This window comes from Cygnus olor, chromosome 9 (genome assembly GCF_009769625.2).
Source record: "Cygnus olor isolate bCygOlo1 chromosome 9, bCygOlo1.pri.v2, whole genome shotgun sequence".
In the NCBI taxonomy this organism is placed as follows: domain Eukaryota; kingdom Metazoa; phylum Chordata; class Aves; order Anseriformes; family Anatidae; genus Cygnus; species Cygnus olor.
Window position 1 is genome coordinate 10,056,516 of NC_049177.1, and position 23,880 is coordinate 10,080,395.

General features: G+C 41.2%; 1 protein-coding gene across 6 annotated transcripts in view; it reads left to right on the forward strand.

Moving 5' to 3' along the window:
• Positions 1-23,880, forward strand: part of VPS8 (VPS8 subunit of CORVET complex) — an 84,475-nt gene that overhangs the window by 12,119 nt on the left and 48,476 nt on the right. For 4 of the 6 annotated variants that reach the window (XM_040567150.1, XM_040567153.1, XM_040567152.1 and 1 more), the window contains 17 exons: positions 1,363-1,417; positions 8,438-8,562; positions 10,072-10,158; positions 11,190-11,257; positions 11,900-12,053; positions 12,156-12,215; positions 13,056-13,163; positions 14,597-14,677; positions 15,873-16,043; positions 16,521-16,595; positions 17,275-17,310; positions 19,557-19,647; positions 20,801-20,847; positions 21,765-21,854; positions 22,192-22,238; positions 22,762-22,984; positions 23,192-23,281. In XM_040567150.1, the coding sequence (XP_040423084.1) occupies positions 1,363-1,417; positions 8,438-8,562; positions 10,072-10,158; positions 11,190-11,257; positions 11,900-12,053; positions 12,156-12,215; positions 13,056-13,163; positions 14,597-14,677; positions 15,873-16,043; positions 16,521-16,595; positions 17,275-17,310; positions 19,557-19,647; positions 20,801-20,847; positions 21,765-21,854; positions 22,192-22,238; positions 22,762-22,984; positions 23,192-23,281 (1,608 nt within the window). Of the gene's footprint in view, positions 1-1,362; positions 1,418-3,989; positions 3,996-8,437; positions 8,563-10,071; positions 10,159-11,189; positions 11,258-11,899; positions 12,054-12,155; positions 12,216-13,055; positions 13,164-14,596; positions 14,678-15,872; positions 16,044-16,520; positions 16,596-17,274; positions 17,311-19,556; positions 19,648-20,800; positions 20,848-21,764; positions 21,855-22,191; positions 22,239-22,761; positions 22,985-23,191; positions 23,282-23,880 lie in introns of all 6 variants that reach the window. The other 2 variants (XM_040567149.1, XM_040567151.1) reach the window with 1 other exon arrangement.

The following is a 23,880-nucleotide window of genomic DNA, read 5'->3' on the forward strand; positions in this document are numbered from 1 at the left end:
TTTATAAGTTTGGTAAATTTGAAACAGTAATTTAATACAGCTGATAAATGCATGCCCAGTCTTATCCTTGCCAAGAATTGTCAAATCAGGGTGGCAGAAGCAACTTGAAAGATCTAGCTTCTGGGAGCAGAGTTCAACCTTTGCTAAGTGCTCAGCTGCCCCTCTGCTGACCAATCCCTGTACTCTCCCCTTTTCCATTTCATCACCAGGACTTGCAAGTTGATCACATAACATTTCCCCGTGATGTAAGTGTTCATCTATGGAACATTTTGAATTTTCCTACCCATTTCTTCTTTGCCAGTCATTGCTTTGACTCCTAACAATGTTTTAAAGACATTTAAAATGAAGTGCTCATAAAGTGATGAGTTCAAAATCTCTGTTGCTCTGATGTAACTGAAATATGATCTTAATGTATAAAATTTCACTAAAAGCCTTTTGAAGGATGCTCCTGTTTAGCAATTTGCACTAAATTTCTTGAAGTCAAGCATGCTAATTAAAATACATCGAAAGTAAAGCTGCCCGTAATCAGAGAAATGCTTTAAGTAGGTAAAATACTTAAATATTTCTGTCATTGTGAAATAGGTTTTAATATTTTATGAAGAAAACAAAGATGTACTTGCTCACTTTGACTGTAGTAGCAGCAATCCATAAGAAATGATACTTTTTGATTAAAAAGAAAAACTGGACACTAGGTCTAAGGGTTGCACAGCAAAATTGAAAGCCTGTGTGTGACTGAGGTACATGTAGGATGAAAAACTATACTTAGGTACTCCAGACTTTTAAGCACTTTACTTTTTTCATCTGACTTACAGCATTACATCATTTCTAGATCTGCTATGAAGTTTTACTTAGGTGCAGTTTGCAGGCACGATAGAACTCTTGTAGCTGTATTTAGCTCCACCAGACGGGAGTTGGAGTCTCTGGGCTTGCTGCACAATGTCTCTTCAGAGGACTGGTGCTGCCCAGGGTTGTAGAAAAGTTCAGATATGGATGTAGCAGCTCAGTGAAGAAAACCCTCTGAATATTTACACTCAGCTACCACACCAAAAGAATGAGGCTGACTTTACAGAGAAGGAACTCACTGTGAGAACACTCTGAGCATTTGAATTTCAAAGAACAGAGGAAAAGGCAGCCCCCTGAACCTGAGAAAATCTGGGTTATGATCATTCAGGTGTAATACTTTTTTTAGCTTTCATGTAGGAAATTTCTGCCACTTGTATGTTAGAAAATGGTTGTACCTATAACCGTCTAACCTTCTTAGATCTCTCTCTGGTAAACTTTGCATGAGTGTAGTGAGACTTTAAGTGGTGGATTTGTGGCTGACATTTCTCAATTTTCAATCTTTCTGCATGACTTTTTCAGGCAGCATCAAATCTGATAGCAGTGGGGACTTCTCATGGGTTAGCACTGATTTTTGGTAAGTTAAAAATAAAGCTTTAATTTCTTTTTTTGCACATTAATGATCTGAACAAACAAAACAAAAAATCCCCAAACTAGCTAAAGATAGAATTGCAGGGTGGATTTATTTTAATATATTGTTCGTGCTAACTATAACGTTCTTGCAGTAAAGAAATAAAGTACAAGTATTATTGAATTTGTCCTTATTTGCATAGTTCTTGCTTCTGATCTGCTGGGGATTGGCATGTGGATATCAAGGAAGTTAGCTCCTTGGCCGTTGTATAAAGAACCTTTTCTGCATTTTTATATGTAACTTACTCTGTTTTGATGTCGAAGAAACCAGAATCAGTATGCATCAGTCTTGTACAGTATTAATCTTCTCCCCTCTGACATAATAGCGGCCAGGATTAGGAAAATTAAGTGTATTCCTTGAGAAGGGGAGCTTCTACCCATAGCTACCTGCATACTTGCATCGTAGGCTTCACCTTCCCTGACCTTCTCTTGCACCTGTCACCTCTACATCCCTTCTTTCTGTTGTTCTTTCTCTTACCACCAACCTGCCTCAAAGTCAATAAAATTAAAATTAAAAATATCAGAGCGTGTGCCTCTGACTAGCCAGTTCAACAGTTGGGTAAGAGCTGTTCTTGAAGTGCTCCCGTACCCATCCTGTTTGTGTGCATTATGTCTGTGCAGCACCAAATTCTTAACAATTTTAGAAGTGTAATTATGTTTTCTTTCGAAGTTGGCTGAAATTATTCAAGAGACCAAAAGTTGTGGGGGGATAGGGTACAACAGACAGATGGGAAGGACTGTGACAGTGTGAGACTCGCATCTTGGGAATCTAGAATTTAAACCATTTGCTTAATTCAAAATATAAATAATTACAGGATGTACTTAATCTGAGTGTAACTAACGTCTTTACTACAGTCAGCATATAGTCTTAGTGAGATTTTAGGAGTAGATCATTATGTTTTTTCTAAAATTTGCCCAGTATGTGGAGCTACAAAAGACTTTTTTTTTACTGTGATTTTCCTATCGCTGTCTTTCTATGCAGACACTTAATGAAGTTAGGAAGCTTTTGAACAAGAAGTTGTTCTCTGCAAATGTCATAATAAAGAGAGATTTTTAGCGTTTTACATTCCAGAAAGGGCTCCGGGAGTCTACGTAAGCATGTGAAGAGGAAGGGTCGTTCTTTACTTTGTTATGACTATTTCTGCATTGAGCCCCACTCTAGAGGATTGATCACTGAATGTCAGAGAAGCTTAAAATCCAGTGGTATTTCAGTTTTTATATTTCATAACATTTTGTTTCGTTCAGCAGGTGTGTATAGCAAAGTTTTCCTTGTTACGCTCTTGATTGGTTTTGGACCAACACATTTACTGCTATTTTCACCATGATCTTTGCATCTCTATATAGTTTGTAGCTTCCAAAGGCCATGTTGTGGCCTGTGGAATACTTGGCAGAATGCCAGATTTTTTTTTTTCTTCCCTGATTGAAAAGTCATTGACTATTACTAAAGTTAATGCTTTAAAAATTTCTCTACATACCTGCAACAAGGGCTTAAAGTTTTCTGATCTATTGAAACCTATAAAGTTATTGTTTATACAGTCACATACTGGGCTGTATTATCGTAAGGGCATTCAGCAGGTGGAAGAAAATGATTATTTCCTTCTGCTTTGTACTTATGAGACCACATCTGAAGTCCCATGTCCAGTCTGGGGCTCTTCAGTACAAGAGAGGCATGGAGGTACTGGAGTGAGCCCAGCGGAGAGTCACCGAGATGATTAGGGGGATGAAGCACGTGATTTATAAGGAGAGACCGAGAGAAGTGAGTTTCTTCTTCATGGAGAAGAAGAATCTAAGGGGATATTGTGTTGCTGTCTTCTACTACCTAATGACAAAGCATAGAAAAGAGAGAATTGGACCTTTCTCAAAGGTCCGTGGTGTTAGGATAAGCAGTGGACTCAGCTTGCAGTATATGGAGCTCCGATTATTATTATTTTTACCATGTGAATGGTTAAGCGCTGGAATAGGGCTTGAGAGAGGTTGCAGAATCAGCTTCCTTGGGATACGCAAAACTCAGCAGGGCCCTGAGCAAGCTGATCTCATGAACCCTGCTTGGAGCAGCAGAGTTGGGCCAGGGACTGCCATACCTGTCCCTGGCCCTTAATAATTTAGGCCGTAACTACCTTGCAGCCTAAATTATTCTGTAAGTATGTGCTACAGTTTAAAGGTGATGAGGGGTGGTATGTCATCCAACTTTGTTTCAGACAGAGTCAGGAATGATTCCTGCACACTTCTGTTCTCTTTTTGTCTTTAATTCACTGAACTCAGTTTATACACTCAGTTTTCCTCAGTGACTGCACACTTTTTAAACTGCTTAGTTTGAAAGCATTAGCTATATCGCAGCATCCTCTTGGGTAACTGAACAAATCAAAAGGCCAAAAGTTACCAAAAGAAAGCACCATTAGCAAAATCTGAAGGTTCTCTGAGGATTATCACATATGCTGTTCTGTACTTCGCTCCTTTCTTTTATATTGATTTCTGGCTTTTTCTTTTCCTCTTTTGGCCCTTTCTGTGTGGACTGAAAGGAAAAGGTACAGTAATACTGCACTGTGCACGTTCCCTGCATGAACAACTCCTGTCCAGCCCAGTTTGCATGTTGATGTGCTAGGTTACTCTGTGCCAGAATTTAAGACGCCAGATAAGCAGCAAGAAAGAAGGCAGGGCAGTAACCAGTCAGTGGACAGTACTGCTGGCCAGTCTGGGAACTGGTTCTTGAATGCATGTGTACCAAACGCTTCCAAATTCTCAGGGCAAGAATAGAGGAACACGTCAGTGTGCCATTTTTAATACTTCAGGGCAGGACAGGTCTGTAGCTGCTTGCAAAGGCATCGTTTCAGGGCAGGACAAAGCAGGGCTCTTCCATGAGATCACCATCTACCTATTTCTGCCTGAGAGCTCTGTGTGGGAGCGCTGCAGATCAGAGACCTGATGCAGGGAGCTGCGAGCCAGAAACTGGAACACACACACACAGACAGCAATGTCTGGAGCACCTGCTCGTGCACCGGGTGCGCAGCTGAGGAGGGAGCAGTGGTAGCCACAGGTGGTGTGCCTTAACCCCTGCTCAGAGTAATCGTTTTTATTAGCTCAAGCTGGGCAGCACACCCTAGTGTAGGGGATAGCTGTTGTGTCACTGAGGTAGAAGGTGTCCAAAGCCTGTTCCTTTAGCTCATGTCTATTGTTCTCTTGATCCCCAGGCCAAGGGGATACCTCCTGGCAGAGTGTTTTCTGGTACTGTGCTTAATAAAGGTGGGAAGAAAGCATCTCATCTTAAAATTTGTAGTATTTGAGTAATTCTGCAGGAAATAAAGTAAGTCTTTCAAACTCAGGGAAATGACGGATTAAGGAACAGATCTGGTTGAAAACCTGAGCACTCCTGAAGTGATTACTTCTCAGGTGATATGTTTATTCCTATGTTCCAGAAGGTAACTTAGTTCATATTCACAAGCTTGTTTTTAATTTTCTACTTGTAGAGCTGTTTTCAAGTGCCATAGAGTTTTAACCTCAGACTTTGAGAGCAACACCAGTAGTTACTGCCAGAAATTTTTCAGATGAGGAACTGCTTTATTTGAATTTCAAAATTAAAAATATTTTCTTGTCCATCGATAGCCATCTTTGTTTCAAGCATGAGGAAAAATGCTTTTCGATCCTATATCTGCCTTAATTAATAAAAAAACTGATAGTCTGGAAAATCATCAGATCAGCTTTTATAGCCTTCTGCTATCTTTGTTATTTCATGAGTTCGTTAATAGGAACTCGTTGATTCAGACACCTTGCTTTGTCTTGGAAGTGATTTCATCTATTTCATTTGTAGTTTTTAAAAATGTATCTAATGGGTCCTTCTTGTCTGTCATCATCTGACTGGCTGGAAACAAAGACAAGTCCTGGCATGTGTTTCTCTGGGGTTAGCTTTCCAAGGGATGATTTCTCAATTCTGAAAATGCATCTTGGGCAAGCGTTGGCAATTGCTTCTTAGGAAGGACTAACTTGAGTCTTACAAAGCATTTAATCTGCGGGTGAGGGTCTTGTTTATTTTGAATTGATATTGTGGTGGAGGGAACAAGAAAATGGGTTTGGAAGTAGTACACATGTAAAGATGCAAAGCTGGATTTGAAGTAGTGATTCCGAAGCTGCTGCCCTTTCCAGAGAGAAAGCTGTGAAAGGTCTTCCTTTTCCATGTTTTACAGGAAACAGTTTATTGATTGACATACCAAGTATAGAGTGTGCTGACTTACTGGTAGGGTAAGCCATCATTAAGCTGAAGTGAAAGACAAAAGAATGCAATTCACCCTTTAATAGCAAAAGCTGCAGTATTCACGTTTTTTTAAGCATATTTTTATGGTTAGGAGATGGCCTCTTTGTAAATGAACTGTGTTTTCAGACCTCTGGAAAAGGAATTTCTTAGGGCCTTGAAGGCACCATTTGGGGAATACCTCCCTGGGGAACTTGTTTTTCAGCTGTAGCTACTTATCTGTGCTCTCTGAGCTTCCACCAAAACTTTCCACGATCTGCTGACTGCTGTGATCTATGCCGCGTGCTCCCTCGTCACAGTGATGTCAAGGTGTTTTCTAGTAGTGTGGCGGGGTTATTTTCACTTCCATCTCCTCCCGGCAAGGAGAGCTGTGTGCAGGGCAGTGGCCTTGTTTCGGAGGCGTTCCCTGACCTTGTGCTGTGCAGCAGTGGTGGTGGCTGAAACGCTGCTCGCGTTGTCCCTGCTGTGACTGACAGAGCTTGCAGAGCTGCTTCTGCACACTTTAAACCTTTGTGTTTTCTGTGGCTGTCAGAGGACTTTAAATTGAACATCATGCTAATTTAGGAAGTTAATGAAAAGCAGTGTTTTATGCTGTTTCTGATTATTGAACTGTGAAGAATAATCCTCATCTACCTGTAGCTTAACTGAATATCTCCTACAGCAGAGCAGTTTGTTTATGACACGTTCTGAAGCACAAACGAGCTAATGCCTGTTCTCATTTGGAAATTCAACTCTTCTGTGCTGTTTGGCCTACGCCAGACTGGAAAGAAAGAAAGGGGAGATGCTCCCTTCTTCCTGCAGCATCAGCGGTTGCTCTGCTGTGCTTCCCAGAGCAAGCGAACAGTGCGTGAGCTGCCTGGGCTGCTGTCACCTGGTGAACAGATAATGGTTTTCGTAGATATGGCCAGCTGTAGGCCCCTTTCTCTTTTCCTCCCACAGATTTCAAGAGTGGGAGCACCCACTTGATTTCTGAGCACCTTTAATGTACGGTGTTCTCTTGACTACTGCTTTCATCATGTTTTAGATCAAAACTGATGTTTTTCCCCAACATATCTGAGCTTTCCTTGTATGTTTGCAAGACAGAGCATGGCCTTCTCTCTCTCCCACAGGTCCTGTGTCATTTGGTGTGCAGAACAAGTGGTGTTTTTAACCTCTTCTCTATCCCTACCCCTCTGCTACTGCTATCCAGATATTGCAAGAAAAGGATTGTTTTTTTATTTTCTTTTGGGCCACTACTTAATAGAGCAGTCAAATTTATTAAGATAGATGTCTTACATCTATCAAATTACAAGTTTACGAATTACAAATTATTGCTTACAAAACAAGCAATAGTGTGGAAAAAGTATTTCAATATGGCCCTAGCCTGTTTCTCCCCACACTGACAGTGCTTTGGAATAATCCATTGGTTCAGGTGCTCTTCTCACTAGTGTTTTTCGTCCCTCCCACTTCTGTCTCTTCATGCTGGCAGAATTTGAAAGGTGACTCCCACTGTGTGCTCAGCCATCAATCTGTCTGCGTTACAGAGTACTCTTGGGGAGGAAATGAGAAATGCTTCCATGCTCTGTTTCACATCTAGCACATTGCTAACGGTGCTGCAACTCGAATGGAGAAGTGTCCTGTGCCTTGGGCACTACTTCCAGGGGGTTTCTGGTGCCCAGCTGCTGTCTGCTCCCCCGGATCCTGTCCTTTCCCTTCCCTGCTCGAGGTGAAACGCATGAACCCGTTGTCACCATGGTGCTTCTGATATATTTCAAATCTCTAGTCTTCATTCCAACAGTCCCCACAAAGCATCTTTTCTTCTTCCTTCCTCATTCAGAAGCAGGACAAAAATAGAGGGGAGTGTAAAACTAGATCCAGACCGTATGTTTTCTGAGCTTGTAGGAGCAGTACACCAAAGGCAGAGGGCTATCATTTGTAATGTCTGAAGTGCAGCATCCGTAGAAAACAATCTGGGATCTCGTGATGGAAATGCACAAGAGCCCAGCAGGAACAGAGGTGCCTGTTGTTTGTTGTGTTCAGGGGGCAGGCCGAGAACGCCCAGGCAGTGGTACAGTCCCTGGGAGGCTGTGCAGCCACGAGCACCTCAGTTGCAGAAGCCCGTGTCTCCTGGAAGGAAGTTGTGTCACAGCATGTTGGTCATTGCCGCTTCCTTTTAAAGTACGAACTGCGTGCACTGAAGCTCACAGAGCATTTTAACTGCGCAGTTATTTGGGGACACGCGGTCATTTTCTCTCTAGCCTTTATCTTTATCAACAAAACCAAGGAATAAAAGTTACATAAAACTGCACTTATAAAAAGCCTGTGTTGGGGATTTGTAGTTGATGTCCAAATCACCATAAAGAAGCATGAGACCGGGAAGATAGAATTAATTTTGTCATCTTCCTTGCTGCCACTTAAGCTCTGTTGTAGAATAGTAAAAGCAAAGAGAGATATTGCTATGACTTTTCTACTAATTTCTTATTCAGTTTGTAATGCCTCTGCATTCTTATACTCTGTGCCTGTTTTCTACTTTTTAAACAAGTTTTTGTATTTCCCTGCAAGACAGTGTTCCGCGATTTCTGTACAAACAAGTGCTCTGATCTGATCTAAACTCATCATTAGGAACTTAACTGTAAGCCTATGAATCATTAATGTACCCCAAGTGAATTGTGTATGTAAATAATTGCATGATGTTAGAGAGAAAGAATGGTGATTAAAATGAACTTATTAATTCTTATGCTCTAGACCAAAACCAGGCCCTTCGACTGTGTCTGGGCAGCACTGCTGTTGGGGCCCAGTATGGGGCTATTTCGGCTCTCAGCATCAACAATGACTGTTCGAGGCTCCTGTGTGGCTTTGCGAAAGGACAGGTAATTCCCATAAGATGAGATGGTCCAGTGCTGTGTCCTTCCTCAGACAGTTACTGCAGGGTTATCTAGGTACGATAGGTGACAGTAGGCCCTGGGTGACAGTAGCTCCAAGCTGAGCACACTCAGTACGTAGCTGTTATTTGTGCAGAGAAGCACCATGCATGGCTTGACCTGTCCAGAGCTCTTCTGGCCAACCAATTCCTGCAGGCAGTGAGCTGACCTGGATCATTTGGGGTAGGTTTCTGCGTAGGAAATGGAGAATATGCAGAAGATAGTGTACGATTTAATTAATCGTGGCAGGTTGTGGCATAAGTTTTCTGATAAACAGAGATGTGCAATGGCCCACCAGGACAATCAGCTTAGTCTTTCTAGGTCACTTTGTAAGACCTGCACTTTGCAATTAAAGCTAGTTTCTACTGTGGTGCTAACTTAAAACTATTCAAAGTTACATCTAGCCCCAAAGTTTTGTTGCTTCTGCTGTATAACAGCAGCATGGTTTCTTGAATACAGGGAAAAAGGGTTTGAATCTGCTGTTGTAGTTTTACGCCCGTCTTTGAACCTGAAAAGGGATAGCAATTCCTGAGCAAACATCACAGGACTAGAACAAAATAGATCAAAGTTAAGTTGGTAAAATTTAAGACAATGGGATACAAAGAAGGCTGCTTTTGTTTTTCTTTACAGTTGTATTTCCCTGTGCTCCGTCAGGTTTCACTTTCATTCTAGATAAAACACACTCCAGTGCCTATGATAGAGCTTAATGACACTGTCCAAGACCATATGGAAATACAGATTTGAACAGTAGCCAGTTTTAAATTATACTCAGATAAAAATATTTTAAAGCAGCAGTTTTGAAAAAGCTGGCCTACAAAGCTTTGATGAATGATTTATGGAACCATATGATATAGTATTTCCAATAAAAAGTTTGATTCAAATTGTAATCTCAGCTCCTCTGGGCAAAATATTCCTCAGTTATGCAGAAAGTAGTTTGGGGCTTCCGGCTTCTTAGTTGAGAAATTGCCTGGTTGTAATATCCAAGAGCAAGCCAAGAAATGCAGGCAGCATAGTTCTCTCTGACCTGTTAGCTGAGCAAACGCAGGAGGAGAGGAGCGATGAGGTTCGTGGCAGGTTCCTCTCTTCTGTGAGAGAGGAATATATTGAACTGCTTTGAACAGTGTTGTGTGGTAGCAGACTTCTCTTTAATCTTGTTATCGGGCAGGTACCTGTGTGGTGAGTGAGTTTGGGCAGGTGGTGAGAGCTTGCCAGAAGGACACGGTTCAGAGGTGTGAAGTTGACAATTCTGAAGTTGTCAATGAGCATATAACCAGGTGGGGTAAACTGCTTGGAAAAACAGGATGGGAGCAGGGTTCCAGATTACTTTTCTTTGGTATGGAGGCATACTAACTGAGGATGGTAATGGGAATACAGAAACTTACTGATGTACTAACACACAAGGTGATGCAGAGAAGCTCTTGGCAGCAAACATTTATGCTGAGAACAATCTGCTTGCAGATCACAATGTGGGATCTGGCCAGTGGGAAGCTGCTACGATCAATAACAGATGCCCACCCCCCAGGAACAGCTATTTTGCACATTAAGGTAACAAACGTTGCATGTACTCCTCTTACACCACCTTTTTTAAAACAAACAACAAACAACCACACTCATGTTCAGTCAGATGTGCTAGCTTTCTTTGTGTAGTGCTTCTAGATTTACAGATGAGGACAGCTACCTAGGAGGTATGTGGCTATACTATCCAGAGGTGAGAAAAGTGAGCAGAAATTATTCTTAAAAAAAAAAAAAAAAGTTTGAGAGCTGAAATCACAGTATTGGCTGTGAGCTGCGGTATAATGAACTGCTCTAGCAGTTTATGTAAGCAACTGTTGTTGTCTCCTCTAACTCCAATCTCCAATAACAAAAACTGCGAAGAATTGGTTGCTAAAATATATTTATCTATATCATGCAGTGGTTTGAACTGGATACAGGACTTACCAGCCTTAAACTTAAGCATTTGAAGTGTAGAAAATAGATTCTGTCAGCACTTTTTCAAATCTTCCCCTTTGCCAAGTCCTCTGTTCTTCGTGGCTCCCTTTTGTAGCTCGTGACTTGATGGCAGCATTGAGGAGCACTCCGACACTGCTTGTACTGCCAGGTCCTGGGTTGCAAAGTCCTCCAGAAGGGTGCCTCAACTGTGGCTGTGGCCCCTTCTTACCTCGATTATTTGGTTTCAGTGGTAGTTAAGGATATTTCTGCCTGTTGGTCTGTTCGTGACTCACAGCCCATTCATCAGTTCTGGCACCAACTTAGGGTTTCGAGGCTGTGAGCTGTTCCAGTGGTAGCACAGGTTTCGTATCCTGCAGTTTTGAGCTCCAATAGAAAGTAGTGGGGCTTTGGTAACAAACTCCAACGATAACTTGCTGAAGGTATGAGGGCAAAACATAAAACCTTGCATTTCTTACACACAAAAAAGCCACTAATTGTACTTCATATTGTATGTTAAATGTATTTCTGATAGATATCATGCATGTACTTTTGTGTGCTGTTAATAATACTGTAGCACAAAGTTTTCCATCAGTTTTTTTTTTGTAATTTATTTCTTAGTGCTGCTTCTAATCCGATTATCTGCTCAGTTTACAGATGACCCGACACTTGCAATTTGCAATGATAGCGGAGGCTCCGTATTTGAACTGTCATTTAAGTAAGTCAATAACTCTTACCTCATAGAAAGTAGCAATGCAAACAACTAATGCTGGGTCATTTTTAAAACCTAAGCAAAAAAGCATTGGAACCAACAAAGCTACTGCCTGAATGTTGAAGGTGTAGTTTAGGGCTGCAAATTAATTTCACAGTTGAAGCAAGTTGCTGTCTGGATGTCTAATAGTCAAAGAATAGCTTAAATTATGAAGGTGTCTGTCTAGGTATTGTTCAGGATCTTGACGTTCCTTGATGGCTATTAGAAGAAGAAGAGACGCACTCGTAAAAGTTGTGCCTCATGGTTTCCCTTGTTTAGTGAGCCCTGCAGTAACTGCTCATCCTCTTCTCAGCCTTCTCAGAGGATATGGGACAGAGAGGAAGGGTTGGGCTTGACAGTCTGGGTAATCTGATCATTTCCGGGAATTATTAGGACTTTACTCTTCAGTAAGATCCCAAGGAGTTCTTGTCTATGCCTGAGCAGCTGTTTGGGACTGCGTGTGGTGCTGTTCTAAAAGAATTCCTGGAGCTGTATAAAGGGCTTTTTAAAAACAGTATTTATGAAGGATTGTGCTTAAGATTTCATGAGATTGTTAGGCTTATCTCCTCTGGGACAGCTGGCCACCAGGCTCGTTTCTCTTGTTTCCAGGAGGGTTATGGGAGTGAGAACATGTGAATCTCGATGTCTCTTCAGTGGCTCAAAGGGGGAGGTTTGCTGTATTGAACCACTACATGCAAAAGTTGAGCTGAGAGACCATCCTATCACCCAGTATTCGCTATTGGCCATGGCCTCACTGACAAAGGTAACCTGCTGCTTGCAAAAAGCTTTGTGTGAGAAATCACCAAGGAATAAAATTCTGCTATATATGCAAACGTTTTACTTTGTCTTTATGTTTTTCTTGAAGATACTAGTTATTGGCCTGAAGCCATCTCTGAAAGTGTGGATGACTTTTCCCTATGGTCGTGTGAGTAATGAAGCCAAATGCTTTTTGAATTATGGCCACAAACTGTTCTTAGAGTGAAGCGGATGAGGTCAGGATCCGGTGCTGATATTACTACTTTATCGGCACTCATTAAACTCTGTGTTATGGAATTATAGTGCTCATCTGTTGGTCTGGTGTGTGTAAATTGTAGGCAGAGAGAAGTGAAAAGGTTGTTTTCACCTGTACCTCTGTGAAGATGCTGACTCCAGTTAGTGGGAAGGAAAGAGCTCAGGAGATGCTCAGCTTCTTGTCTTCGCTGCTGTGTCCCAGAAGCTCCCACAGATGGGATGCTGACCTGATAATGGCTACAATCACCTTGCACTGGGGACATTGTACATAAAAACAAATTCAGTCATACAGTAGAACCCCTAACTGCAGGGCAGAAACAGTGTGGAGTTAGAGCACTGAACTGTCTTCTAAACTCTTGATTATTTGATTTCACTAGTCGCTGTTACAGTTCCTTTTGGAAAAGCAGCTGTGGGGCGACATGGAGTATGTTAGATTGGGAGAACTGAGGACAAAGCTGCTAGCAAGCTGCAGCTTGCACTAGTCCTTCCATCCATGTGGGACTGGATCTGCACTAAATAGCTAGGACACAGATGTTCAGACTGGCCATCTACTTTGCCAAGAGATGCATGTTGCCTGTAAATCATGGGGGTGGAGAGAAGACCATGAGCTACTGCTCAGCTGCCAGTACACTAGGACATTGCTTTATGGCCTGTGCGTATACCTGGCAAAGTCAGTGAGTAGCAGCTGAAGAACATCATGTGTCCTCGAACTAAGGTTCTGCCTTAAATATCGTTTGTGCTTTTTGTCTTGTAGATGGACCCTTCTAGTGTCCCTCTTCTGGCGTGGCATTTTGTGGCTGTACAGAACTCTGTGAACCCCATGCTTGCATTTTGTCGAGGCGATGTCGTTCATTTTCTTTTGGTAAGCCTGAATGTTTTATACTGCTTTTCAGATAGTCACTTGTTGTTCAGTTGACTGAGTCAGGGTGGAAGTCTAGTATCTGTGCATGCTAGGGATATCTGCAGCTTGCAGCTGGCTTGGGAAAACAAACTGGTTGGTCATTGTTCTTCAGCAAGCAGTGGTGCCAATCCCTGAGAATATCCTGGGCTGAGTTTTGTGTATTGCAGAAGGAAGTGTTGATCTGGACCTCATTTCACTTCCCCTGGAGCTGAAATAATGAAGATTGTTTTCAGGAGAGCATGTGAATTCGAGATAGTATTTTATTTTTTCCGTTAAAACATGGGTCTGGAAAACTTGTATAAACTACTAAGAGACAACTTTCAAGTCCTGCTGGCATATGAATTGAGGCATGCCACTGGTAAAGTTATACATGCAGATTATTGTTGTTATTGAAGATGATTTCGTGTCTGATTTCAGCATGAGGGCAATGCTCAGGTTTCAGAAAATTAAGTACTTTGGCTTTGGAGTGCTAGGTTTGGTTCCAAGCTCTGCTGTTATCTTGGACCTTGAGCTTTGCTCAAGCACCGGATGTGATGTTGTATGGATTAAAACCTCTTCCTCCTCTGTCTTCTCTCATGGTAAACTTTTCTTTTCTCTGTGGAGAAAGAAAAGGGTGTGGGTTTACAATGATCGTGTCTTGCTGGTCATGTTTGTGCATGTAGTAGCACCAGCCTGTGCACAGATACCTAGTTCACTTATGGCAGTGGCGCTTCTCTGCTTATAGATCGTTAAACGGCAGCCAAGTCAGCTCCCTCTTGCTGCACTTCAAATTGTCAAAGTATAAAACAAACAAACAAAAACAAACCAAAACAACAACAAAAAACACCCTTGTTTTTCTTTGTAGAATGCTTTTCTTCTTTAAATTACAATGACTTAAAGCCTTGACTGGGAGTTGTCTTTGTAACATCTCCCTCAGGTTCGTTATTCTGGTTGGGGCTGAGCCCATTGGTCATCAGTGAATGCAAATTAGTCCTTCAGTGCTCTCTGTACGAGTGCTGGAGTTTTGCACCCATTTTAGAAACTCAATTTCTTTGTACGATACATGAAGAGGTGAGAGGTATAACCATTCCTTGAGTACGTGTACTGCTGCTGGTTTATGGCATACACCTCCTGTATTGCAAACAAATGATTTAAAATTAATCCAGCAGAGGGCATTTATTTTTGTGCTCCCTACTCAGAGCCAGTCCTTTACTGTTTCCTCATTTACCTGAGTGCTTTTGAAAGTGGGACGTTACACTCCATTTCAGAACTGTGCGGACTGTTCCTGCATGCTCAGCCTGCTTGTCTGAGGGGAGCTGCAGGCTCCCGGAGTTGGTGCGATGTACTCTGGGAATAGAGAGGTTGAGGTGAAGAATGTCTTTGAGTTTCTCAGCCTTGTCTGACTTCTCTCTCAGGTAAAGAGAGATGATACTGGTGCAATACATGTCACTAAGCAGAAGCAACTCCATCTACACTATGACCTCATCAACTTCACTGTAAGTTTCAGTACTGTTTTTTTCACTAATTTTCTTGTAAATGTACCTCAGTAGTCCTTAGTTGTATGTAGCCGAAGTACTGGCTGTATTTATCTGGAGTTCAGTAACTGAAAATATTCTTAAACTTGGGACTCACTGGAAAACTAGCACTTAGAAATAGCAAGTAGTATTAAACGGGTATAAAAAAATAAAAATAAAAAATAGTAGCATGTAGGCAACAATACTGCCCTTTCTTGGGAAGGGAGTAGCTTTGATAAGGAAATACTTTCAAGAGCCAGAGAGAATCTGACAAGAAAGATTTTTATTCCCTATAAAAGAATGCAAAGTAGTTTGTAGTTAGCTTAGTAAAATTCTAGTGTTTCTGCATGTGTGTGCTTGCTAAAGCACCATGATTATTTTATTTCAACAACAAAAATGCTCAACTCTAAAACACATTTACAGAACACAGAGAATAAAACATGAAAGGTCAAAATACCAATGTGGGCATCCATACCAGCTGCAATTTCATAGAAGTTAAATTTAGATCAGACATTAGAAAGCAGTGTTTTACTGTGAGGGTGGTGAAGCATTGGAACAGGTCGCCCATGGAAGTTGTAGGTGCCCCATCTCTGGAAGTGTTCGAGGCCAGGTTGCCTTGAAGCAATTTGAAATTTGTTAATAAATATGTTAATGGTTAAAAAAAGGTAAAAGCAAAAAAAAAAGTCTTTTTATTTGCTGAGTTTTGATCATAAAAGTAGAGGTTGAAGAACCTGGATGACAGGCTTTGATTTAAACTTGGATGTACTATTTCTGTTTTTAATGCCTCTGGATGCTATATTTAACTCTTAAGGCATTTGAGAACAAGTGTTGTAGTAGTCATGCTTTTGAGACCTTTGGGTAGAAAGTGTGCGAGAGCTTAAATACTGCACCTAGAGGACAAGAACCCTGGAGGATTGTCATTTGTCTACAGGTGTTTCTCTGAAAAAATGTCCTTGTAGTTTTTCTCAATGTAAAAGCTGATACTCCAGAAGTAGACTCCCCACCTTCACCTTTGCAGTTACATGTGGGTGCTGTTGTGGAGTGATCTCGTATAACAGCGAAGTTACTGGTGATTGTAGACATCCTGGTGTTGATACTCAGGGTATGTCCAGAGCCTGTTTAGTTGGTCTCTAATTATCTGTGTGTTGCTGAAATGTGCAGTTTGTTGCCTTTTCAGTGGATAAATTCACGGACAGCAGTGCTTCTGGACAGTGTGGAGAAGCTGCACGTTATAGATCGTCAGACACAAGAGGAGCTGGAGACCATAGAGATTCCAGAAGTTCAGCTGGTCTACAACAGCAGCCACTTCAAATCGCTGGCTACAGGAGGCAATGTCAGTGAAGCACTGGTGGGTGCAAATGGTGCTTATGGTAGCTAGCTGTTTGAGATATGCCCTAAGCGGAGGAGCCTGGAGCTTTGGAAAGAAGGGTTTTTGAAACCTGAGATTACCATTAAAGCCAGAGTCATGTGACTTGAAAAAACTGTTTCTAAATTGTTTTTGTCCCTTCTACACATCTTCCCAAGGAAGGAGCCCCTGTAACTTTCTTGCTACCTGAGGATAGACACAAAGCAGTGCTGGTGGGTCCTTAGGACTCCTCTGTGCTTTCTGGGCAGTCAGAGCTCAGCACCACTTTAAGCTGCATTCATGAGCAGGAGGGCATGATAGAAGAGCCTTTTTATTTACTATTTCCCAGCAGCCTGTGTTATTCTTTCCCAGTCCTCATTATGATTTCTGAATGACAAAATTCAAGTATATATACGTATTTTGAGAAAATTTGCAAGAACAAGAGGCAGTTTGATTTGCATGATGTTCTTCTCCCTGTAGGCATTGGTTGGAGAGAAAGCTTGCTACCAGTCCATCAGCAGCTGTGGTGGTCAGATCTTTTACCTGGGAACTAAGGTAAATGTGGGAAATTTTTAACGGAAATGCAAGGCATTCACTGTTGATAGTAGCTCATCTTTTGGAGAAAGGCAATTTGATTTTTTTTTTCTATGGAGACATGAATCAAGGTTGGGCTCTTTTTGCACTTATATCATTGGCTTAAAGAAATGGGCAACAATTTGGTCTTAGCCCAAGGTATGGGCTAAATAAGGTGGTGTCACAGTTTCACAGTACCTTGGTACGTGCTGTTTCAGGGTAGACTTAGCACGACTTTACTGACATCTCCTCTGTCCTAAGCTTCAATTTCTGTCTTAAATGTGCTAGTGAGTAAACAGAAGAAAATAAGAGGGTAGAGGAAACTACTCCGCATTGCATGGAATGATAGAAGGATTATCCTGTTTGCTTTTCCTGCCCTGCAGTGCAGACACTGTGAAAAGGCAGAGAGAGGTGTGCTATAGGATGGCACGTTGAAGTAGAAAAGGAAGTGAGGGATGGTACCATGGAGCAAATGGATTGTAAGGCTGTGCGAAGGATGGTTTCTGTTAAATATAAGCATCTGATTTATCCTGCCTTGTCAAGTTTGAAGGTTGCTTTACTTAGCTTAATTTCTGTGTTTGTACCAGCATGCTCTGGTGGGTCTGTGGGATACCACAGGCTGCATGAGCAACTGTAAGTAAATTTTTTTTTTCTTTTTTAGTCTGTTCACGTCATGACATTGAGGAGCTGGAGAGAGGTAGGTTGAGAGAAAAACTGTACAGCTTAGTAGGTCTGAATTGCTGAAATACAGCTTGAGAGGAGGGAGGGAGCTACAGAGCTACAGCATTTGTGAAGCATGATCTGAGCACTATGTTCAGGACCCCTATGCACAGCCAGCACTGTAGGTACTCTGCTTTCCACAGTGGGATGCTATGGGACTGCTGTTTGCGTAAACTTGCAGGCTGAGTAGAGACAGACCTTGCTCTCCCAAGTGAGGCATATAATGCCTTGTGATATTTCAGCTTCTGTTAACGTGGCAGAGTTACTGCACTGAATGACTTTGCGGTGCAAGCTTTCTGTCAGCCAGATAAGGATACAGGAATGAAAGGAAATCTAATTCCCTGTATTTTGTTTCCAGCTATTGCAGAAGCTTCATCATGAAACTTATCAAAGGCTACCTAGAAAGTTCATTGGATTTTTAGATCCTTCTTTCTGTTGCTAGAAGCTGTTTTGGATCATTATTTCTCTGGCAGCTGAAATCCTATCTCTTTCCAAATTAAAGTTCTTAGTGATCTGTTTGTCTCTTCGTTGCTGTGTTGTTTTTTTCACTTGAGTTAAATAGCAGTTTTTGCCTTTCTGGGTCATCACTTCACAGTGTATTTATTCAGTATACGCATGTTCTCCCTCAGACTTTGTTTTGCAAGGCTAAGCAAATATTTCATCACCCTCTTGTAAGACTACCTGTCCATTTATTTCTTTTTTTCATAATCACCATTCTCTGCACATCCTCTACGCTCAATTTCTCGAACATATGCAAATAATTTGATGCACATTGCCTATGGGAGTGGCAAAACCCTACCCAGAGTAATGTCATCTGATTTTTCCCGGTCTGTTAGATATGTTATGACTTGTACATCATTGGCTCTCACTTTGCTGTTCATTTGGCTACATCATGTCAGTGGCTTGTGGCACTCCTGAGATTCACCAGTTCCCAATAGCAAGGCTGATTACTGCTGTAAACTGCTTGTACCATTGGATTGCATTGTACTTCTGTTACCTGGCTTTAGCGATCATCCTATTGTTTTCTGTCTTTCTGGTCTACTGTCCATATTATATATTGAGAGTTGGTCATCAGCAAACTTCACTAATAAATTCTGCTTGTGCCAAGTTAGTCTACCAAATCATTATGTGAGGGCGGGGCTTTTAAGTCACCTCTTTCTAGTTTCACAATTTCTGCTCTAAGCAGTGACTATCTTTTTTTTTTTTTTTTTTTTGCTTACCTGTGTTACACTTAATGTACTTGTCCACTATTACGAGCTCCTCCATGTGACACTGTATCAGGACCTTTAACAAAATACGACCAGTTTGTCTCTATTGAATTTTTATGCAGTTGCTGCACTTGGTTATGATGATCACTCTCCTCTGCTACTTTTCTCTGCCGCCATTCACTATCACCTCAGCTAGTGAAAAGTCTTGCTTTGAACCACGATTTTATGTACTAGAGTTTTTATGTATTAGATTTTAGTTCCTAAAATTCAAAAGTCAGTCGCAACGTACATGTTCTGAGCCAAGCTCATTCTAAATTACTATATGGTTTCTGTTGTATTCCTCTTTATTGTAGGGGATTTACTCGAGTATTATCATCAAGTAAGTGACATACTAGCGTGTAAAGCTGAGAGTTACTTCATGCCACAGTACAAAGTGCTGGTCTGAGATTCAGGCTCTCTTCTTTCAAACAGTACTTAATAAAATTTTGACTTAACATATCAAGAGTAGTGGTGCTTGACCATATGTATTAATGTTTCCTTAAAGTAGAAAGTACTTGTCACCTACTTCAGTCCTTGTTGATTGTGAGCTCAGAAGAAAATAAAGGGAGTAAGATGTTCATCCTTATGTTGAAAGCATGGCAGAGTTTTGTTGTGCTTAAGTGGTGAGGCAGGGATGGGGAATGGAAAATTTTGATTCTCAGTGGTTGCAGACGCTTGCTGATGCTGCATCTCCATCCATCAAGCAGTTGACCTAAAAAGTAGCTCGCAGGTTCTTAATGTACTGGGGCCTGACATTTCTTAGTCCCTGTCAACTGTGCAGCAGAAAACATGCATGTGAGAGAGTCTTTTTTGAGATACTATCCTTTACTGCAGTGCATTGACAGCTTCTGAGGGAGGTTTCCTGACCCCTTGCTGCCAGCACTCACGACCCACTGCTGGAAAACAATGATATCACATAGGAAGGGGCAGTCATCTTTTTTTTAATGCTAAGGTCCAATATTACTTGTTATTTTAGAGAGTTGACCACCTTCTGAAACAAGAGCGTCTCACTGATGCCCTGGCTCTTGCTTGGTCCTTTTATGAAGGTAAAGCAAAGGCTGTAGTAGGTAAGTTTGGGTTTGTTGTTGTTTTGTTTTTTTAATCTGTTTTTTTTTTGGCCTTTTTTTAAAATTGAAATCACCGGTGAAGTTTTTAAACCTAGGCATGTACTGAAATCGTTGTTTCAGGGGGGAAAAAAAAAAAAAGGTTAGAGCATTGAAATAAACACGAGAAAGTAGAATGTGCTGCTTTGGGTTTGGCAGAAACAGCAGTCTTGATATGGATTGATTTGGCTTTTTTAGAGTCATACCTTTAGCAGCCACCTATTTTCAAATGAAAATCAGACCTGGTCTGTATTGTGCCTCCTATTGGTTGTCACTTTGCCATGAAGGAGATGGATCCAAGTGTTGAATGCTAAAATATTTCTGAAGGTCAAGTGTAACCTGTAGGTAACCTTCAGTTATGCTCTCAAGTGGGTACTTTCATTGAGGTTTCCTCTGACTGTACAGCTGACTGAAAGTAATGTTGGGTTTTGGCACCAAATTTTCTATAAAGGACAATGTTTTGTGAGCACTTAGCTTGTTATGAGAAACATGTTAATTATGCTGGAAACCGCTGCTTGAGTGGTCTGATTTGGACTGGCCATGAAGAATTTTCAGCAAATAACTTTTGGTGGTTTTAACAAATGACTCTGCAGTTCTTAGGATAAGATCCTTCTGCTGTAAAATTGCTAGTATATGAAGATTGTTTTTGGACAAAATGTGTTTAATGGACAAAATGCAATTAAGCAGATAGTTTTTTAGTTCTCAAAATAATTACTGTCTTCTGAGTTGGCTTTTAAGATTTTTTTGTCATTACAGCTCACTAAATTCAGTTTCTTCACATCAGTGCATCCTCCAGCAATTAGTCTGTTATACAGGCTTTGACAGCCTTCCATTAATTGTTCTTTTGACATTAAACTTGGTTTCTTCTGTCAAACAGCACTCAGATCTGGTCTTGCCGTTCCTGTGCTGGAACAGTCTTTAAATTGAGAGAATAAGACCTTAAGAAGAAGAATGGGCTAAAAGCATATCACAAAATTGTACGTCTAGATACTTGGACTTCTGTATCTCAAGGGTAGTGGTGTGGACATCTATACTGTGGGATTTACAGTGTCCTTTATGGTACCTTAGATGAGAAATGCTTTCCTCCCCCCTCTTCCCCTCCCCTCATTCTTTCTAGGCTTGTCTGGGGACACGAGCAAGCGGAAAGCAGTCATTGCAGACAGGGTGAGTCACTGATCTCTTCCTAACTAGATTTTCGTGTATGCTGATGTGATGTTTGTTTTGTTCCTGGAAGGAGTGACTTCTGTCCTCCAGAAGTTAATCCTATTAGCTCTAGAAAGTGTATATGTGCCATTCTTGCTAAGATTGTGAGCAGGATTTTATAAGAGACTGGGAAATACCTTTTGGGTTAAGGTGGGAATAAATGCTGCAGCATTAGCAAAGCAGAATGTGACACTATCATCCAGGCCTTGAGATGTCAAAATCCAGTCTCTAGCCCAGTCACAGTGGACAGAAACCCTTTTTATAGGTCATTTCAGAGTTTTCTGATGTTTAGTTGTCAAGTATCCATGGGTATGTAACTCGCTCACTCTCAGGATGGAAACTTTGATCGTGTATATACGGAATAAACTTTTCAACTGATTCTGTTCAGTTGTCATAGGATTGGGTTTCTGAGAAGGATTTTTAAAATAAATGATTATTGCAGTAATTACTCAGTCATACTTTATTCTTAATGCACATTGTATTTGTAGGTAAATAAGTTCTGCTATTTAAGATACTGTAACTTAAGCTTTGGGTTAAAACATGGCCCAGATGAGTGCTGTGCTTCAGGATGGGTTCAGATGCCTCAGAATGTGCTGGCAGACTGGCGGTCCAGTGCCTCAGTCAGCTGAAGTTAGTGTAGGCCTTCAGTATCCTACTGAGCCGCTTCTGTGCCATCTCATGCGGTTGTGTCTTGGCAGCTGTGCTCTGAGTACTAGTTATTGCCTCTTTCTTCTCTTCCTTACTTCCCACAGTAGTTCATGCCCAAACTGGAACAGAGTTTTCAGTGCTTCCAACCCCAAGTCAGGCTATTAAATGTGCTACCAAGTAGGGCCTCTGGAGTAGGATGAGAGTGAATCTTCATGTTTATTTTAATTCAGATGGTTGAAATCCTTCTCCATTATGCTGATCGGACTTTGAAGAAATGTCCTGACCAAGGAAAAATCCAGGTTATGGAGCAACATTTTCAGGTACGGTGTTCCAGAGGACTCTCTTGTATAGATCTTTTGAAATTTTTAATCAGACACAGCTTTGTTGTAAAAGTTAGTTGTGTAACAGCCATGACCTGTTGATGAATGCTCATGTGTTGGGTGTGAAAGTGACAAGTACGTAAGTGACTTTGTCCTCCTTTCCCAGCAAACTGTGGTTGGAAAAGCTGCAACTGTGCCAGCTACCAGCTGACTCAAAAACTTCACTGATTCTGTGCTGTATTGGCCAGGCTTCATTTTGTGCTGTGCAGGATGTACTATTTAGCAGGATCTTTGCCTGTTGCTACAGCTTTTCTATGTGTTTTTTTTTTTTCCATAGGATGTGGTGCCTGTCATAGTTGATTACTGCCTCTTACTCCAGCGCACGTAAGTCCAAGTTTGCAAGTGTTTTCTCCCAGGGCAGGCCACTGACCTATGTAGCCATGAGTGCTGTCTCCTATAATGTCGCATGGTTTAGAGGAATTGTATCACACCACATCATCATCATGTCATATAACACATCTCAATTTAGAGGAATGCTTAAAGACTGATGCCGAAATCAGGGTATTCAGTACTCAAAGAAGAAAATCCCTCTTAATTTTTTATAGAGGAAGAAAAAATTGGTTCAAATTTTCTCCCACACCACCTCCTTAACAAAGAATCTGTCTGGATAGATTTTCCTGTCATCATCGTTTCTCCTCTAACGGCGACTTTTCTTCTGCAACATCCAAAGCAGGTTTATTCTGTGTAGCTGCCTATGACTTAGGTCTGCATGGGAGATGAATGGGGCATTCAGCTGCTGAGCTGAAGAAAAGCAGAGTAAATAGAGTATAATTTGGAGCCCTCAGAAAGTAGACGTAATAAGATGTTAATAAGATTATTTGATAACTAAACACTTCTTTCCTCCTAGGGATCTATTATTTAATCAGATATATGATAAGATGAGTGAGAATTCTGTAGCTAAAGGCATCTTTCTGGAGTGCTTGGAGCCATATATCTTGAGTGATAAGCTGATGGGAATCACAGCTCAAGTGATGAAAGACTTGCTGCTTCACTTCCAAGACAAGAACAGGTTGGAAAATATGGAAGCTTGCATTGTGCATATGGATATCACCAGCTTAGACATACAGCAGGTGAGCTGCAATAATGAGTGCTGTGTCGAGTTCCTCTGAATAAATGACAATATCCCCTAGCTGCAGAGGCAAACTTCTTATGCTTTTAAGTACAAGGTAGCATGTGGAAACGAGGTGTCACCTTTCAATGGAAAACTTCTGTAGTCCAAACCACTGGTGTCTTTTGGTCACTAACTTGTAATAGAACTTGGCTCTGTGTCCCTGCAGGTAGTTCTTCTGTGCTGGGAAAACCATCTCTACGATGCCATGATCTACGTCTACAACAGTGGGATGAATGACTTCATTAGCCCCATGGAGGTAGGAAAGAGGTTCAGTGCAGGGAGTTTTGTGTGCTGACCACGCACTCTTTGTGACAACCTGCATTTCAAACTAATACATCATCTTCTTATTCAGTGTATACATGTTCTTGTTCTTTTTCATTCTGAGGGTGAAATCATATACGACTTACACAGTTTATCCAGCTAGATGCAGTAGAGAAGTAATTTGTAGTTACTGTACTTTAGGGCACAAATTTCCCTTTGGCATTGTAGATGAGGTAGGAATGCTCTGCAAATTTAGAGTGGGAAATTCAGTTGTGTTAAAAAAAAAAAAACACAAAAAACTGCAGAAAGGAATAACATGATGAATTAAGGAGATTGCATTGCAAAACTGTCTTTTAACATGTTTCCAACAGTGAGCCTGGGCAATGTGGCACGATGTTCTGAGAAACAACTTTCTGCACAATGGGATTAGCGGGAGCGTAGGCGTGAGAGGTTCTGTGAACACCTCATGCTTTTTTCTTTCATACTGTTCTGCTGACACAGTAGTGTATTAATGCATAGTAAAGAATAATGGAAACAAAGGGTGAATTTATATGTGTACAGAATTCAGAAAAAAGGCAAAGACTGCTTCTACCA